General features: G+C 47.4%; 1 protein-coding gene across 3 annotated transcripts in view; it reads right to left on the bottom strand.

Moving 5' to 3' along the window:
* LOC132420748 (NT-3 growth factor receptor) overlaps nucleotides 1-18,513 on the bottom strand; it is a 279,278-nt gene that overhangs the window by 145,862 nt on the left and 114,903 nt on the right. For all 3 annotated transcript variants that reach the window (XM_060005462.1, XM_060005463.1, XM_060005464.1), the window contains exons 5-9: nucleotides 11,446-11,603; nucleotides 10,516-10,658; nucleotides 9,744-9,885; nucleotides 8,967-9,263; nucleotides 1,300-1,323 (exon numbers count right to left, since the gene is read on the bottom strand). In XM_060005462.1, coding sequence (XP_059861445.1) covers nucleotides 1,300-1,323; nucleotides 8,967-9,263; nucleotides 9,744-9,885; nucleotides 10,516-10,658; nucleotides 11,446-11,603 — 764 coding nt within the window. The remainder of the gene's footprint in view (nucleotides 1-1,299; nucleotides 1,324-8,966; nucleotides 9,264-9,743; nucleotides 9,886-10,515; nucleotides 10,659-11,445; nucleotides 11,604-18,513) is intronic.

Genomic DNA, 18,513 nt, shown 5'->3' with positions numbered 1-18,513 from the left:
GGCCTCCCCAGGCTTTGCAGGGGTCCCCAGAGATCGGATCCCCGTGTGGCTGCCTGGTGGGTACTGATGACTCAAAGACAGACTCCATAGGTATAAAGAACCTTTGCTCCCGTCCCCCAATCCCCATCACAGAGTAAATAATGTAACCTGGACAATGTGGGCCATGAGCTATTGAATAAATAAGAGGGAAAAAAATGGTTTGGGATCACAGCCAGGGTCTGGATTCGGCCAGTTTCGTGGGTGATGGTAGCTGTTGCTGACATTCAGCTCCTCTCTGCACCCCTTATCCTGTCCCAGACTCTCCATGCCCTTCCTCGTTCCCTCTTCACTCCTCAGTGAGATCCAGGAGGCCTGTGGCCCCATAAACAACCCACTATCCGTTGCCCTACGGCAGATTTCAGAACACAATGGCAGCTTCAGTTGGCAGCAAGTTTATCTGACTAGGAAACATCTGCTCTTCCCAGCAAGGCCTGGATGGGAAGCCGAGCATCCATTAGTCCTCCTTCTAGAATCAACTCCTTGTCCAGAGAGAGCCCCAGTTCAAAATTCTCTGGAGGGACATCCTGTGAGATGACAAGTCCTCAAAGACCGAGGACAAACAAAGGAATCCAGGTTATATTTACATCTGTGCCAAACAACAAGGGGCGTTCTAAACAGGACTGTCTACTGTCTCAGGCCGAACAGGGAGCAGAAATGGCCTCAGCCGTCCCTGTTCCTCTCCCACAGGGGACAAAAGGAAAAGGAATAAATATGTTTCCCCACAGACCATGAGCGAAACACCAAATCCTTTGGGGATCGTCTAGTCCTGGCCCCAAATCACTTATAGACTGAGCCTCAATAATCTCATCTGAGGACAGGCGAACCTATCAGGAGACCTTGTCAATCACAGCTCCACACGAGGTAGGTCCTGGCTCTCAAAGCAGGTGACAAACACTAACATGTTTATAGGCCCCACATTCTCTCTGCAAGAACAACTGAGATGCTCAACAGGGGTCCACTGGGGCACGTGAACCCCACATCCTTCCTGACACCACCTCTGTCCGTCTGGGTGGGAAGACCCACAACATGGTCAGACCCTAGAAAACTGCGGGGAAACTGAGGCAGCAAGTGACTGTCCAAGAGGAGTGGGCTTGGAACTGCTCAAGTATTTCTACTCTCCTTTCACAGTTCACTCAGATGCTCTCAGCGGCCATGAGTCTGAGGATGCTGGTAGAATACGAAAGAGGGCTATTTGGACTCAGTAGTTACCAAAAGTATCAGAATAAATCACTTTCAAAGCAAAAGGTAAAAGAGACTTACAAGAGACAAAGTTATCCGTGCTCTCTGCAAAAAAGACAAAGAGATCATTAACAAACGTAATAAAAAACCAGAACAGTCGCACTCTGTCTTTCTCATAGCTATGATCTCTCCCACTCACCATGATCCCGTTGCCCTGGCAACTGAAAACTAAAATCCTTGGCTCGTCACCCCTCCCCCACACTCTTTAGAAGGTGGTCTTCCAAATGGAGAAGGAATAAGAGCTAAAACTCCTGGTTTCAAGGGAGGTGGCCTGGTCCACCTGGAGACTAGAAACCATACTATGAGATGAGGAACTACATCCAGACTCACCATCTCACCCTCATTCCTCCCGCCCTCAGGTGCCCAGAGTGTTGGGAACGTTGGTGGTACATTAGCGCCAAGAAGAAATGCTGCAGGATGGGCTTCCATGGATCTTCCTGGAAAATGCCAGCTATGATCTCAAGACACAATTCCTCAGATCAATATGTAGCATTTATTCTAGTAGGTCATTGAGACGTTCTTGGGAATCCCTCTAGAATCTATCCACTCCCCAGATGAAAATGTGTTATTTGGTCTTTGGCCTTTAGAAATGGCTCACCTAATAATGAAAGCCAATCATCGTTGGGCATTGATTATAAGCCAGGGGCTGTGCAAAATGCTTTATGTAATACATCAATCCTTATAACCACCCTAGGAGGTGGGTAGCATTATCCCCTTTCAACAGAAAAGGAAACAGACTTATAGAAATTAAGTAACTAATTGAATGTCACTCATCTAAGAAGGGATAGAGCTGGATTCAAATCCAAGTCTGGGCTCAGAACCACTCTATTAGAGATTCTCAAACTTTAGCATGCCACAGAACCATCCAGGAGGTGATCACTACCATTCTCCAGTAAAAAGAATGAGGGATTCTTGGAGAAACACATTAATTCCAGGGCTGGGGCAGAGAAAGTACAAGATGTGCTTGGAACAGCTTGCAGTACTGGAAAGTAAGAAGGTGCTCAAGAATTAATGGGGGCATGAAGAAGGGACACAGGAGCCAGTATGAAGGGGTCTCCAATGGCCAAACTGGGGATGATTTGAGCAACAAAATATAATGACAATATAATGACAGTCATAGATTGTTATGAGCTGAATTATATCTGCCCAAAACTCATATGTTGAAGTCCTAACCCCCAGTACCTTAGACTATGACTGTATTTAGAGATAGGGTCTTTAAGAGGTAATTAAGTTAAAATAAAGTCATTAAGGTGGGAACTAATCAAATATGACTGGTGTCCTTATAAGAGGACACTAAGATATAGACGTACCCAGAGGGTAGATGGAACCAGCCCTGCTGACACCTTGATCTCAGACTTCCAGCCTCCAGAACTGTGAGAAAATAAATTTCTATTGTTGAAGCCACTCAGTCTCTGACACTTTCTTACAGCAGCCCTAGCAAGTTAATACAGGGATTATAATTCATAGAACAAAATAAATACCCATGAGTCCATACTGATATAACGAAGTAATTTAATCAACAAGTAAGAAAAGAAAGCTTTTCCTTACAATAAAATCCAATTAATAAATGTAGAGGAAAAGGATAGAAATAGAAAAATCACCATTGACAAATGGCACACTAATATTTGTTTCAGGCAAGAATCATCAATGAATGCTAAAACTAATGTGTGAAAGAATGATAAGAAACAAGATACTTACAAAGCTTCAAAATATTATGCTTATTAATTACAGAGGAGAAAAAAATAGTCACTCTGCAGTGGAGAAACCTAGCAGACACCATCCTGACCAAGTGATAAAGTTAACATCACTGGTAATAAAACGTACAGACGTCGTGTACCCCTGACACAACGTACTGAACGGGCACAGCATCACTTCTGCGGTGTTCCTGCCAAAAATGCCTAACTGGCATCAGTTGTGAGAAAACATCAGGCAAACCCAAATTGTGGGACAGTCTACAAAATAACTAGTGAGGATCCTTCAAAAGTGCACAGTGAGAGAGTGGCATGGACATATATACACTACCAAACGTAAAATAGATAGCTAGTGGGAAGCCGCCACATAGCACAGGGAGATCAGCTCGGTGCTTTGTGACCACCTAGAGGGGTGGGATAGGGAGGGTAGGAGGGAGGGAGACGCAAGAGGGAAGAGATACGGGGATATATGTATAACTGATTCACTTTGTTATAAAGCAGAAACTAACACACCATTGTAAAGCAATTATACTCCAATAAAGATGTAAAAAAAATAAATTAAAAAAAAAGTGCACAGATCGTGAAAGACAAAGAAAGCCTGAAGAACTGCCCCAGATTTAAAGAGAATAAGGTAACATGGCAGCTAAATACAATGTATCAATATAATCCTGGATTGGATCTCAGAGAAGAAAAGGACAGCAGTGGGACAACTGGTAAGATTTAGATAAAGTCTGTAGATTAGGTAATAGGGTTGTATCAACGTTACTCTCCTGGTTTTGATCACTGCCCTGTAGTCATGTAAGATGGTAACACTGGGGGAAGCTGGGTGAACAGTATAAGGAAGATTTTTTGGTACTATTTTGTAACTTTTCTGGTAAATCTCAAACTATTTCAAAATGAAAAGTTAAAAATCTTTTAAAATTTTTTAAAGAAATATGGATTATTGGTCCTCACCCCAGAGTTTCTGACTCAGGAGGTCTGGGGGAGGTCTTGAGAATTTTGCATTTCGAACAAGTTTTCTTGTTCTGCTGGTCCCTCTGAGAACCACTGCATTTTACTCCACTTCCTCCTGGCACAAGCCTACCACACCCTGAAAAATAAGAACTTATTCGTTCATTCATTCACCGTGGGTCTTCCATTTACCCAGGCCCTTGGCTAGGCTTTCACAGTCATTGTACTCAGAGCTCTATCAAGTATGCACCAGCAAATATTCTTCCCTAGCTACCCGTGGGGGAAAATTGATGCCTTTCTGTGAAGGAGTCCCTTAGAGAAAGCCTTATTCACAGTAAATTCACTGCTAATAGGTTGCTTGCTCATTATCCACTTTGTGTTGTTTTGTGGGAGAGCAATACAGCTTTCTCCAGATTCCTGAGTGTGCCCTTCAGGCCCCCCACCCTATTCTAAACTTCAGGTGACCAAACGGCTGATTTGGGAGGAGGATGGAGGCACGGGGGCCCTAGCCTTGGCTTCAGAGCCTGAGAAAAGAGAGGTGCCAGATCAATTCCTAGTTAACACCAATTTGCATATTTCTCATAAGGCTCTCATTTATTAGAGAATATGCTCACGTCAGCCAAATGTTTTGGCCGAATCTGTAAACCCGGTAATCTCTCAATCAGCCTATGAATGCTTATCTCCTTTGCAAGAGCCTGGAAACATTTATACACCCAGGAAACACACAAGCCTTGGAACAGCCAGACCTTCTGGGTTCTCTCTAACCTGTGGGAGGACTCAGAACTTCACCCTGGAAAAGGATGGTACCCGAGAGTGGTCCTCACCTCAGCCCGCACCAGCAGGCTGGGAGGACAACTGGACCAGTGTGCCAAGGCAGCATCTGAATCCCAACAGGAACTGGGCATGAAAGCAATGCACATGTGTCCTCCAGATCCCAAAAGCCTCAAGTAAAACCCAGTGGGAAAAGCCAGTGGGATCCAGAGAATGGAGAAGAGAGGCAGAAGCTTGCGTCCAGATAGAGAGAGATGCACATAGACGTGATAAGGAGAAGAGATGCCCTGGCTTCAGGTGTGAGGAGGGAGTGGGGAGCTGCGCCAGGCGTCCACACGCTCTGCCCACCCAGCACAGAAGGCCACACGCTGCTGCCGCCTCTTTTCCCCCAGCACTGGCAGGTTGGGACCAATTCTAGTCTCAACAAGTGCGGCTATGGACACTGGGGCAATGGTGTCCCCCACGGTTTGTACCCAGGGCCCTGATGGAATTCTGATTTCTGCTGTCACAAGATCATGATGAAGAGGCTTCCCAGTCAGGTAAAAAGAAATGAGAATTCAAGAGTTATGGCAGCTCACTTATTCCTAAACGTTTTGTCAAGTGTTCTCATATATTTGTTGCACATGTGCAGGCAAACACACATACACACACACACACACACACACACACACACACACACACACACACACACACACACACACACACACACACACACACCTTGTCAACATTCCTCCTTCTATCACATCATCATCTAAGGACCACCAACCTTCCAGGTGCCACCTCGACCCTAACATGATCCCTGGCCTCCCCTGACACTTGGATCCCTGACTCCTCACGGTCCCCACTCCTAGGCCCAGATCCCTGGAACACCAAAGAGGATTCCATGCTCCTAGAACAAATCTCCCTTTCCAGAGACTGGTTCCTACACTAAAGCTGAACTCCAGGCTGAACATTCTAGTGCTTCTTTGGAAATGCAGAAGGAAACACCAACATTTGTATAGCATGTGAAGTTTACAAAAAGCTTTTCCAGAACATTTTCATTTCAATGTCCTGCTCGGAAAAAATCCTTCTGATGGAGGCCTCTGCATCTACAGACGGCTCCACTGAATATATTCAGTGCAATCAAAGCTCTCCTGTGGGTCTCCAGCCCATGAACAGTCAGGAAAGGAGACGCTCACCCTCAGATCTCTGTTTTTCCCCCAAAACAAATCCCTTTTCAGTTGCCCTTGGGTGTTTTTTTTATATATAATAATAAAATCAAACAGTAATTCTGTGCTTACTCTGTGCCAAGCACTGTGGGAAATATTTTAGGTGGATTAATCTACTATGTGCGAATTAATCTTCACTACAATCTTTGAGGCAGAAGCAGGGGATTGAGTAATTTGCCTGAGATCACAGAGCTGATAAGCAATTGAATGAGAATCTGAATCTTGGCGTTGTGACTCCATAACCACTACCCTAGTAAACTACCTGAAGGCTGTCTGTTAGAACTTACCAGCTTGATTAGAGAGCAACGACCAGATCTAGAACTCCTAAACTCAACTCCTAAACTCTCCACCTAGAATCCTAGTCGTAGCCAACAGCTATTGAACCTTCCCTCTATCCGGACACAGAGCTAAACACTGGATGGACATCACTTCATTCATCCTCAGGGCAATTTAGGCAGGAGCTCTGATTATCATTCCCATTTCACAGATGAAGAAACAGAGGCACCGAGCAGTGATCATCCTTCACCTCACGCCAACCATGTGCTAAGCCCCATTATCGGGGCCAGTAGGGCCACAGACAGGATAATACTTCCATCTGTCTGATTTCAGAACCCTTGCTCTTAATGTCTGTTTTGCTGCCTGGGAGCGAGAGGGGTACAGATGACAAATACAATGTCCCCACACCACAGCAAGAGAAAAGCAGGAGTCCACTGAGAGCCTTTGTATCCAGGCTCAGCAGGTGCGAGGTTTACTGTCCACTCTCCTGGATAATTTACTCTCCTGACGCCTAGATATTTTGTCTCTTGACATGACTGGCCCATCTTTTCCCTGTCACTGCCTTTCCATCATCCACTGACTCCTTTACAAACAAGCAAACCTTCACACAGGATGGCCCTGGCAGGGTGTAGATGGGTTTGAGGAACCCAGTGCAGGTGAGCTGTTTCCCTTCAAGTTCCTCTGTAACTTCACCCTCCCTCTGGCCTCCTGGGTCCACAAATGTCATGGTAGGAGATGGCAAACGAGGGAGTGTCTGAATTTTCGGGGGTGGGGGGCTTGTTAAAATACAGACTGCCGGGCCCCACCCCACAGTTTCTGATTCAATAGGTTTGGGTGGGGTTCCAGGATTTGAGTTCTAACACCTGCCCAGGTGATGCTGATGTTGCTGGTCTGGAGACCACTCTTCGAGAACCACTGGCCTGAGGAGAACTGAAAAGGTGACAGGCGTATCCAGAGATGAAGAGGAGGGGCAGCTGTGTCTCTTGGGGACAGAGGAGGTGTCTGTATGGCTGCAAGGATGCAGAGAACTGCTTCCCTCCCAAGGCGAGGGAGGACAAAGGAAAAGCCGTGGCCACTGCTCCTGCTGCCCCATGGCCAGGACACCCTCTGCATGCAGAAGCCAGGGTGGCTCCCCCTCCCTCCCAGCATTCCAGGGCTCCCTGCTCTCACCAGGCCCCAGAAGCTTCCCTTTGGAAACAGAAGCATGACTTTGGCGAGGGCTTCACTCCTCGCCCATCAGGGAGTGTCGACTCTCCTCTTTAAAAACAGATTCCATTCTCTAATCACCAGATGGGCACAAGCAGGGCAAAGGGCCACTCCAGCCCTTTATGCCAACAAAGCCTAGCCTGACTTTGGCCCCAAAAAGCAAAGTATCTCTGCATCTAAAAGCTGCTGCTTCTGCAGTGCAAGACAGGACTCTTTCAGCTCCCGTGTGGCCCACAGTGGGAAGTGTCCTGAGGCCTCTCACTGGGCATACTTGGAATGATGTTGGAAATGTAGGACCATATGGGATGGCCAGGGTCTCAAACATCGGCACGTTCTCAGTCCTCTCCTGAGTGATGGCTCCACCATCCCCTGGCCCTCAGTGGCAAGAATTTAGCTTCCCAGGCAGCCTCATCTCTCCAGAGTTTCTCTCAAAGCCTCTAAAGTTCGAGTTTCCTTGCACTAAGATTAAAAAGGCCTCTTGGAACTGCTACCCTCTGATTATCTGTATGCTGTGAAATCACCTTCACAGAAGCAGATGCTGCACAGTGCTAGTACTCCAATGCCCTGTGTGTGTGAGAGAGAGAGACAGAGAGATCGAGATCAGTCTTTACACTCCCCTTTATCTCATTAGAATCCTGGATTTCCAGGAATTGAAGGCCAAGAGGTCTGTTCCCAGCAGACATCACCAAGGTCATCAAAGATATATGGCTTCACTGACAGAAACTTATCAGCTACCAAAACCACCCCCAAGAGATGCTGCAACCACTTTCACTAAACTCTTGGGAGTATTTTCTTCTCCTCTAACTTCAGGAAGGTATTTGAAATATTCTAGCCCAGACAGAGAAAGACAAGACTCCCCTCCCAAATATTCAAACAAAGTTCTCTCATCATTTCAATGACCCCGTCCACTAGAATCAGCACCATCCAGGCTGACAGCATCAGGTACCCTCCACCCATCAGCTCACCACGGAGCTAGAGGAAAAGAGCCACAGACCTGGAAACCCAGACAAGGCCTTATTACTACCCAGCAAGTGGAAAGATTCTGTTCACTGGCCTGTTACATGTGGGGTTGAACCAGATAGACCCTGAAGCCCCTTGTAATGGAAGGTCATCAAACCATCGTTAGGTACCAAAGCCTGTGATACATGCTTTGTCTACTTTAAAAGTATTTAAAAGTCACGAGATTCTTATGGGAGAAGTACAATCATGCCCATTTCACAGATGAAGGTACTGAGGCAACGATCATGCCCAGAGTCCCCCAACAAAAAAAAGAATTGGGTCCAGATTCTCCGCCATTCTTATCCACCTCTCAAGTCCCCACTTTCTCTACCGTAACACCATATGCCCTTATATGTACAGCTGTGTACTTCTGAGGGGGTCTTGGGTTTCACTGTGACTGCTGTTGGAAATCAGAGACTTCATCTAGTTTACACAAAATTCTGGTGGTGGCTGAGTATGTTCCAGTGTGTGTTTGGTTGTCGATGACGGTATTTGTGTTGATGCTGCTTCTCCTCTCAAGCCCCCACTCCCCGTCCCACTGAGCTCCTGGAGGGGATCAGTCACCCCAGAGCAGCCCTGCCCTCACCTGGAAAGGGCTCCTTGAGGAAGTGGCCATTGATGGTCTGGTTGGCTGTGCCCAGGGGGTTCTTGGCGATGAGGGTATAGTTGCCGTTGTTGTAGTGGGTGGGCTTGTTGAAGAGCAGGCAGCCCTCGGAGACCTCGCCCTCCTGGTAGTACTCCACGTGGATGATCTTGGACTCACGCAGCGGCTGCCCGTTATGCAGCCAGTGCAGTGTGGGCGGCGGGTTGCCGCGCACCACGAACTCGATGCAATGTTCCAGGCGCAGCTCAGGTTCCTCCAGGCTCACCACGCGTGGGGGGTCTGCCGGGGAAAGGCCAGCTGACACCCAGAACACAGAGCCTCTGGTGTCCCAGAGCAGCCTTCCAGGAGCTGAGGTGGGCAATCCAATTCTTCCCCACCCCGCTTTAAAAAGACCTGAGGGAATCAGAGGTTCCCCCCCAACACCACCCCCAAAGAGGGGAAGAGATGTCTGTCTTCACTCAAGCTTCCTGGATCCACTACAGCTGGAGGGTTCCCTCTCATGACCTTTTAGGGGTTTAGCAAAAGGCAGACTTGGAGTAAAGTCAGAGCTGAGTTGGAGGTGCATCATCTTCTGAGGGACAGGGACACCCCTTCTGGGGTGACTAGCCAAGGACTGACTTGATTTGCTCAGTCCTGCCCCACAGGAGTCTTTCTGCCCTTCCTGGTGGACCAGGCCCATTGCAGCAGCTCTGCCCGGCCCCAGCCTCCTATGCTGAGATCCCCAGGGTCCCAGCCGCCCCCCACAGGGCATCCGCTCACAGTGGACAGTGAGGGCGACGCTGGCATTGCTCATGCCCACCACGTTCTCTGCAATGCACGTCAGGGTGAAGCCGTTGTCCTCACTCGTCACATTTACCAGCGTCAGGTTGATGGCGTGTACATTGGTCCAGTTCAGATTTGTCTAAAAACCCAATAAAAAAACCAATAATCATGTGTATAAAATAAGCTGCAGGGATGTATTGTACAACATGGAGAATAGAGCTAATATTTTATAATAACTAAAAAAATGTTTGACTGTACATTTTAAGTTATGTATACTTTACCACAATAAAAATTTAGGAAAAGATAAAAGAAAAATTAGATGATGGTACAAAAAAAAAGACAACAATCAAACAGTTTCTACAAGGGCGGCTCCCCCACCTAACCCCCAAACACCTTTAGGAATCAAAAGGAAAGCTGAGCAGTAGGTGAAGGAGGCCTTGCTGGTGAAAGCACATTGACCAAGGGCCAAGCTCTCTACAGTCAAGAGCTCAGGTAACACTCACACTTATCCCATGAGATGAATGGTAGCATTATACCCATTTCACAGATGAGGAAAGTAAGGTACAGAGATGTTTATAGCATGTTCAAGATCAAGTTGGCTAGAAAATGTTGCAGCTGCGTGGAACCCATGTCTATGTGCTTCTTCCTATAGAAATAGGACCACAAACTTCCCTTCCTCTTCTTCCTTATTCTCACGTCTCTTGCTTCTATTCATGACTTTAGCTCATTAAGACTAAGAGGTGATAGGTCCCAAGCTTCAGACGCCTACCTGGTGGGTGTTGATGGACTGCAGTCCGGTGACTATCCAGTCCACGTCGGGCAGGGGCGATCCAGAGCCATTGCAAGTGATGACAGCATTGTCACCCTCCCGTACGGTCAGGTTGGCATGGCTCACACTGATCTCAGGCAGGTCTGGGAGGGAGGACAGGGTGGGTGAAAAAACAGGCAAATACTTGCTACCAAAACTTTGTCCATGGGGGCAATGGTGGCACTGCTTGGTTTGTCCAATAATGACTCCACAAAACCTGCGTGACCTCTCAGAAGTCCCCCAAGTCCCAGAAGCTTCACACCACCTCCCAAGCAGATGGTAGAACTCAAGATTTAAGCCCATGCAGTTGGACGTGGTGGTTGGGGAGCAGGGATTGGTGAGGAGGACAGTTGCTGAAGGAATGCAGCTCTAACAATGACATCAAATGACATCTTCCACTTGGGGCACTGGTTCTCAAAACTTTGGTCCGCTTCAGACTCCCATGGGGATCTTGCTAGAAATTCAGATTTACAAACTCATCTCCAGATATTCTGATCTCTTAAGTCTGTGGATGGACCCAGACATCTGCTTCTCTAAAAGTGCCTTAGATGCTCCTGATACAGGAGATCCAGAGACCACACCTGGACATAACACTCCTTCAGGTTTGCTTAACAGGGAACTGACAGAGAGAAAGGACTCTGGTCCAATGACAAAGAGCACACTTAACCCTTTTCTGCATCCCTGGAACCAACCTTCCCACGGCTGGCTGATGAAAAGACAAGAATGAGCAAGGAGGTAAGAGGGGAGCCAGATCTGCACCCAATGCAGAGTTCAAGGCTGGGAGGGCAGTGGGGAAGGAAGGCCCTGGCTTTCCCAGCTGATGCGCAGCACCGTCCCTGGTGTCTGAGGGAGGCCCGCGTGGAGCCAGCTGGGACCGGGCAGCTCACTCACCGCACTGACTGATGTTCATGCGAAAAAGTGGGAGCTGGGAGCCATCGGCACTGATGCAGTAGAGGTTCTGGCTGTTCAGCTTGGCCTCCCCCTGCTCCTGCCACAGCTGCATCCAGCGGATGTCACAGCTGCAGTTGAAGAAGTTCTGCTCCAACCTCCTGTGGGCGAGAAGCGAGGGAAGGGAGCCCCTGAACCGAAGGTGGCCCAGCTCCCTCCCAGGGCTGTGAGGCCACGCATGGGCCCCCACCTGCTCCTCAGGGACTAAGGAGATAAGGGTTTAGCAAGGTCTCCAAAGAAATAAAAAATACTTATAGAAGTCCATGAATTTATTTAGTTTTTAAACAAATAAACTCATTCCAAAAAAATCCACTCCACTGAACTTACCTGCCAAAGAGACCTTTAAAATACATTGGCTTGGGAAGCTCCTCTTCTCAAAACCCTCCACTGGCCTCCCAACTCTTTGAAAGTCAGAGTCAAAGGCCTACGGGATCTATACCACCCTCTGTCACCTCTCTGACTTCATTGCCTGTCTCACCCTCTCCTCCTCTTCTTCAGCCACTCTGACCTTGCTGTGTGTCAAGTTTACCAGGATGACCTGCATGCTCCTGCCTCAGGGCCTTTGCACTTGTTGTCCTTTCTGCCTACAGAGTTTGGACTGAGAACATAACTGCTAGATCAACTCCCTCCCTTCATTAAGGAATCATATAGCCTTCTCTGACCACTTCTATAGGAAAGTTACCACCAACCCCTGCCCTCACATTGCCCAGTCCCTTGCCTGACTATTTTCTTCTTTCTGGTATTTGTCACTGCCCAGCATCACTTTAAATATTTATTTGCTTGCTTGCAAGTTTGGGGCTAGCAGATGTAAATTAGTATATATAGAATGGATAAACAAAATAAATCTAAAAATTAAAAAATAAATATTTGCTTGCTTGTTTATTATCTGTCTCCCCAAATAAAAATTAGGTTCCATCAAAGTCAGAGACATTGCCTATTAGGTTCATTGCTATATCCCCAGTACCTATAACTAAGCCTGGCATATAAATACCCGTTGAATGAATAAAAGGAGGGAGGAAGGAAGGAAGGGAGGGAGGGAGGGAAGGAGGGAGGAAGGAAGAAAGAAGCTATTCTCCCTGGGGAGAAGGTGATTCGCTGTTTCCAATATCTGCTCAAAGCCTATCTTGGGACCAGCTTTATTCCTTCATAAATTCAACAAAATCCTTAATAAGCACCTCATCCATGTCTGGCTGTGGGCTGAGTGCTGCTGAAACAGAAATGAATAATCAGTCCCTGTTTTCCAGGAGCACTCATCTTGGTAAAGAAGACTGTCTGATAGAGGAAGAGTCAAGTTCAAGGCCTTCCTTCTCCATTCATTTTCCTTGTGACTTAGAGGGAGTCATCTCCTTGGGGGGACAATTGAAGGGCATAGGCTGATGTAAAACTCTTAAAGGCAAGGGCACCTGATAAATCTGAATGCCAGGATCACTCAGGGGAACATGATTCTCTTTCTGGACCAGTAAGGGGATGAATCTATTGGTGCCCAGAGGGAGGGCCACTTGGGTAACTGCACTAAGATCCAGGATATTTTTGACAACTGGCAAATTCCAAAGTAGTGAAGCACACATCAGCATTAACCAGCTTTCAGAAAAAAGTGAGGCCCTTGGAAGGGAGGAATCAGTGCTTTCTAGCCAACAGGACAGCACAGGTAGAATGTGCAAACACCCCTGTATGATATCCTCTTAGTCTAAAAGTGCCCATGACTTTGCTCTGCACACCACACTCTTTCAGCAAAGGAGACAAGAACTAACCTTCATCAAGCATCTGCCTCTCACAGCTGCACTCAGAGCCAGCCAGTCTCTCGTCGTCATGCACAAGAGGGACCCCCTCCTACGTTTGGAGGAGTCAAGTCACGTGCTCAAGGTCCCTCGGCTGGTATGTGACAAAGCAGGGCTTCAAAGCTTAGCCTGTTGGACTCCAAAATTCACGTACTTTCCCCGCCATCTATCACGTGTAAGGCGTAGCTAGATGGGAGATTCTAGGAGGAGTAAGCAGGATCCCTGAACTTTGGAAGCTTGTGGAGGGAAAGACTGGGGAAGAGTTAGAGGGATGATGCAGGCTGGACTGTGGAAACAGGAAAGAAAGCTTGTGCTACAGCAGGAGCACCTGGAAATAAAGCTGGAAGGGCAAGTGGAAGCCAGATGGTGGAGGACATTCACGGCCACATCAGGAAGCTTGAAATGCATCCAAGAGGCAGTGGGAACCACCGAGGCCCTTGTAGTTGGAGAATGAAGTGAACAAAACTGTAAGAGTAATCCAGCAATGTTGAACAGGATCAACCAGAGAGGCAAGTAACATCTCAGGGTTATTATGAAAATAGATTTAACATCTTGGTCTCCCTGTAAGGGTCTTGGGGATCCCCATGGGACCCTGGACCACCATGAGAGAATGGCTGCCTAGTTACTAAGAGCCTGGAGTAGAGAGGTAAAAATTGGGGAGAAGGAAGGCGAAGATGGACCAAACATCATAAAGGAAGACACGGTGGTATTTGGTGCTTCCTTGGAGGTAGAAGAAAAGGAAAGAGTAAAAGATGACCCCAAGGTTTTAAGCTCCAGGGAATAGGAAGTCAATGGAAGACAGAAGTATCTTTGGTTGAAAACAGAAGAGAAAAACCAGTGGAGAGGAAGAGGGGAAACATATTAGGAATCGGGTCAGGGCAGGGCTGGGGGTGGGGAGGGAAAGGTAAGGTCCTAGAGCAGCAAAGTGACGGATGAGGTCCAGGACCCTTGGAGGGGTTTGCCCTGGGGTCAAGGCAGATGCTTCTGCAGCTGAGAAATGAGGGAGAGGAGAGAGAAAAGGTAGACAGGAGAAAATGAGAGAGAAGTCAAAAAAATAATTGGATAATAACGTTTGCATTGCATTTACTCTGTGCCCAGCACTACGCTGAAGGCCTTACATGCCTCACCAGCTCTGACCCTCACAACAAGGAGGAAGCAGGGGAAGGGAACGTCTGAGGGCTTCCTTAGGAAACACAGGAGGTCAAACTCCCTGTCCGGCGTTTCTGGGGAAAGGGAGTGGAACAGTGGTTGGGAGTCACGCGGTAGGGGCTGTGAGGAGAGGCCTGGCAGCCCTGCTGGAAGGATACTGAGGGTCCAGATGCCGGAACACATGCACACTGAACCAGGTCAGCCTGATTTTTCCCAGTTGCTTACTTGACAAGATGTGGTCATTCATTATTAAGTAGCTGTAAAAATACAAATTACCCACCTGGGTGGAAAATACTAGACAAGTGAGAGTCTTGGCCAGGCTGCTTCAAGCTACATGTGCTTTATTCAGTTCTGCCTCTTGTCTGAGCCCTGCACTACTGCGTATCCCAACATCTCAGGGGTCCCCCAGAAAGGTGGACGGTGCCACAGCGTCCTGAGGCTGGCAGGGGAATCCAGTGAGATATGTGGGGTGTGTCTTAGACCCTTCCAGGCATGGGCACGCTAAAAGCTTGTTTGTTTCCCTCCGACTTTTTCCTCCAGAAGGCATGCACCATGCGACCTGGTCGTTTCCTCCAACCCAGGGTCTCCTGGAAACTGCAGAAGAACTTTGCGTTCTTCCCGCCATCCCTCTGGACTCTCCTCCTGGACAACAAGACATACATACGGCAGAAAGCATTTTCAGTCTCAGAACAGATGCCCTGGGCATCTCACCGAGCAAATCCACTATCGTCTTCATATCCTGACAAGAGGGGTCAAACAGTGAGGTGGACCAGAAGCAAAGAAGGGCAAGTCCTGGGTCTAAATGATGCTGTCCATTCTCGCATCAAATCAGGTCTGGAGCAGAGGGGCCTTCAGCCAGGGCTTCAGGGGCAGACTCAAGGAGCCTAAAGCAAGCCTTCCCCTGCTCCATCAATAATGCAGGCGGCCCCATGAATAATACAACAGCAGCTGCTTCACAGCAAAGATTACCAACACCCAGCCCTTTCCTCAAGATGGCCCAGGGCCTAATCGTAGGGCCCTTGGGGCTTCCCACAGATTAACTCAGCCCCATCCGAGTTTGTGCACAAAGACACTTTGCTGAACAGCCAAGGCCAAGACTGAGTGTTTAAAAAACACTGATTCCCCACTAGTCATCACTCTGGTTTTCTTCCCTCCGCAGCATCAGTGCTGCCAGTGGCAATCCATGGCCAGGTAGTGAAATATGGGGAGGGGGCCCGAATCTGTTGTCACAGAAGAAAACATGCCCAAAGGGCACCCTGGAGATGCCAACAGTCCTGTGGTTAAAAAAATATCCAAACAAAAGATCTGAGTTGAGCCAGTTGTGTCACCTTGGGCAACTATAGTAGATTGAATAGTGTCTCACCCATCCCCCAAAATTTGTCAAAGTCCTAAGCCCCAGTAGCTGTGAATGTGACCTTATTTGGAAATAGAGTCTTTGCAGATATAACCAAGTTAAGGATCATGGATGAGATCATTCTGGATTACCGTGGGCCCGAAATCCAGTGACTGGTATCTATATAAGAGAAAAGAGGGAAAGATCAAAGACAAAGAGGAAGATGGCCACATGAAGACGGAGGCAGAGACCGGAGTGGTGCTGCCACAAGCCAAGCAACACCAGGAGCCACCAGAAGCTGGAAAAGGCAAGGAAGGATGCTCCCTAGAGCCTTGGAAGAGTGTGTAGTCCTCCTGACACCTTGATTTTGGACTTCTGGCCTCCAGAAGAGTGAGAGAATCACTTTCTATTGTTTGAAGCCCCTAGATTTGTGGGAATATGTTAAGGCAGCCCTAGGAAATGAATACAGCAAGTATTCATTCAGCCTGAATTCTCCAAGGCTCTGTTTTAATGTCTGTAAAATGGGGTAATTGTGTTCAATCTGCCTTCTTCACAGTTACTATGAGGATTAGTGATAATATATGTTAACGTGCTTTGTGAAGTAAAAGGGGTTATAAAGAGGCCCAAAATGATTATTATAATAACAGTATTATTAACATGATTGTTGAGTGATTTTGAGAGACGTGGCAAGTGGTCAGGGCCAGGACTGGGGGAAGGAAAGTGACAGGATCAGCACAAACCCATCCCCAAAATTGAGTTAATATTTTACCAAGTCGATTAAATCTGTAAATTATACCAGAGGTAATTATCACTTTGCTTTAAGAAAATGAAATATTCCAATCTATTTTAATCATGTCTGCTCCATGCATGCAGGGTATTAAGAGAAGCCTATTCGAGATACACTAATGGTCCTTAGGGTATTTCTGGAGGGTTTCTGTGCTGTGAGTTTATATCCTTTGGTGCCTCTTGCCTTAGCCTAAATGGTATCATGGGATTCAGAATCCAAGCTTCTTTTCTTTCTAATTCATTCTTTACCTCTAAGTCAATCTCTTTGATTCTTGCTCAGCTTTCTGGACAGACTGTTCCCATCTTCTCGGTAAAGTGAAAATACCATCTTGCCATAAACAGAAACTTCGGAGAGCACTTTGCAACACCAACTCAAATTTCTCCAAACCCATGCCATTGAAAGAGTGCTGGCTACTCAGAAGCCAGTCTTGAAATATGCTTCTGGTTCCATCAGTAAGAGAAAAACACAGCCTGGACAGTTGAGAGGCGGGCCAGGTGCCCGGCCAAGACCACACCCTTCATCTCACAAAAGTAAATGAGAAATGAGTGAAGGAAGTCTCTGGCACACGGTAAGGGCTCTGAGATGCTAACTTGTTTGGATTTTTTCCCCCTTTGATTCCTCTGAGGGGACCCACCATCTTGAGTTCTGGAGGAAGGGGACGCATAGCATGAGGGCTATGGTGCTGAGTTGGGTAAGGAAAGAGCTGGTCTTTGAAAACAATAGACCTGGATGGTGGCAATGCTAATAATCACAATACTAATTCCCATTTACTTGCCATGTGATGTTGGACCAGTTATTTCACTTGGCCAAGCCTCCAATCCCTCATTTGTCAAACTGGGTTTAAGCATACCTCCTCTGTGGGATTGTTCCAGGGGTGAGACAGGACCTCGTATATATTAGATACTCAATATACACCTCTTTTTTCTCCTTCTCTGCTACTGGAAAAGTTGTAGACACTCAGCCCTTCTGATGGGGAATCCCAACAGCATTAGTTCTTCTATCAAGGATCAGAGGAGGGGCTGCTTGGGGCAGGCAGAGATCCTCAGTGATGGAATAAAACATGCTAAGAAATTGTTGAATGCCCTAGCTTGCTCCTTCTGTTCCTGCAGAAGGTCGCTCGAAGCCTCACACTTCTGCCCTTGTGTTCTTCTGGCTGCCACAGCTCACAGAGCCATCTCCCTCTGGCCTCTCTCCTCTAGGGCCAAAATTCTTTCTTCCTGGAAATACCCGACCCACGCCCACAGCCCAGCCCACAGGCTCCCCTGGGCAGACTCTGGCAGTCTAGATGGCTCATGGCAGATGGCATCACGTGGACTAACCAGGAAGTCAGACAAGAAAATATGACCGACTCTTCCATTTGCCAGGAACTGGGACTGTTTGGATTTTAATCACAGCCACAGCTAAGAGCCAACACGCGGCCCCTCCAGCCAAAAGATAAATTTTCCACTCTCAACATTCAATTCTTCCTCAAAAAAATAGACCCCTACCAGGGTGACTGCTCCTTAGAGGGGGGGCTTCTTTATTTTCCAACATATTTTTTTTACTTATTTAACAATATGACAGAAATAAAATACTCCGTGGACATGGTGGCTCTCACACACTGACTCACCCTGGAGGGAACGTCTTCATTCCCCCATAAGTCACATCCAGCTCACTGGTGTATTGATTCACAGGCAAAGATGAATGCAGAATCCCATGATCCTCTGGGAGAAATCTGACATTTTCTTTAAATATATATCCACGGAACAACTGTTTCTAAAACTCCACGAGACAGGTCACCGGGGCAGCACGCCATCGATTTCGCAGCCAATGATTTTTTTAGAAGGAGCACTGAACATTTTCGCAATAATTCAGCCAACAGTAGACCCAGATGTCCCCTGGAGAGATGCTATCCCTGGCCTCCCACAGATGAAGGGGCAGGGGTCCCAGGAGAACTGGATGAAAGACTCCAATTAGCTCCTTTA

This window comes from Delphinus delphis, chromosome 2 (genome assembly GCF_949987515.2).
Source record: "Delphinus delphis chromosome 2, mDelDel1.2, whole genome shotgun sequence".
Classification (NCBI taxonomy): Eukaryota; Metazoa; Chordata; class Mammalia; order Artiodactyla; family Delphinidae; genus Delphinus; species Delphinus delphis.
This window is presented reverse-complemented; position numbering and strand designations above follow the sequence as displayed.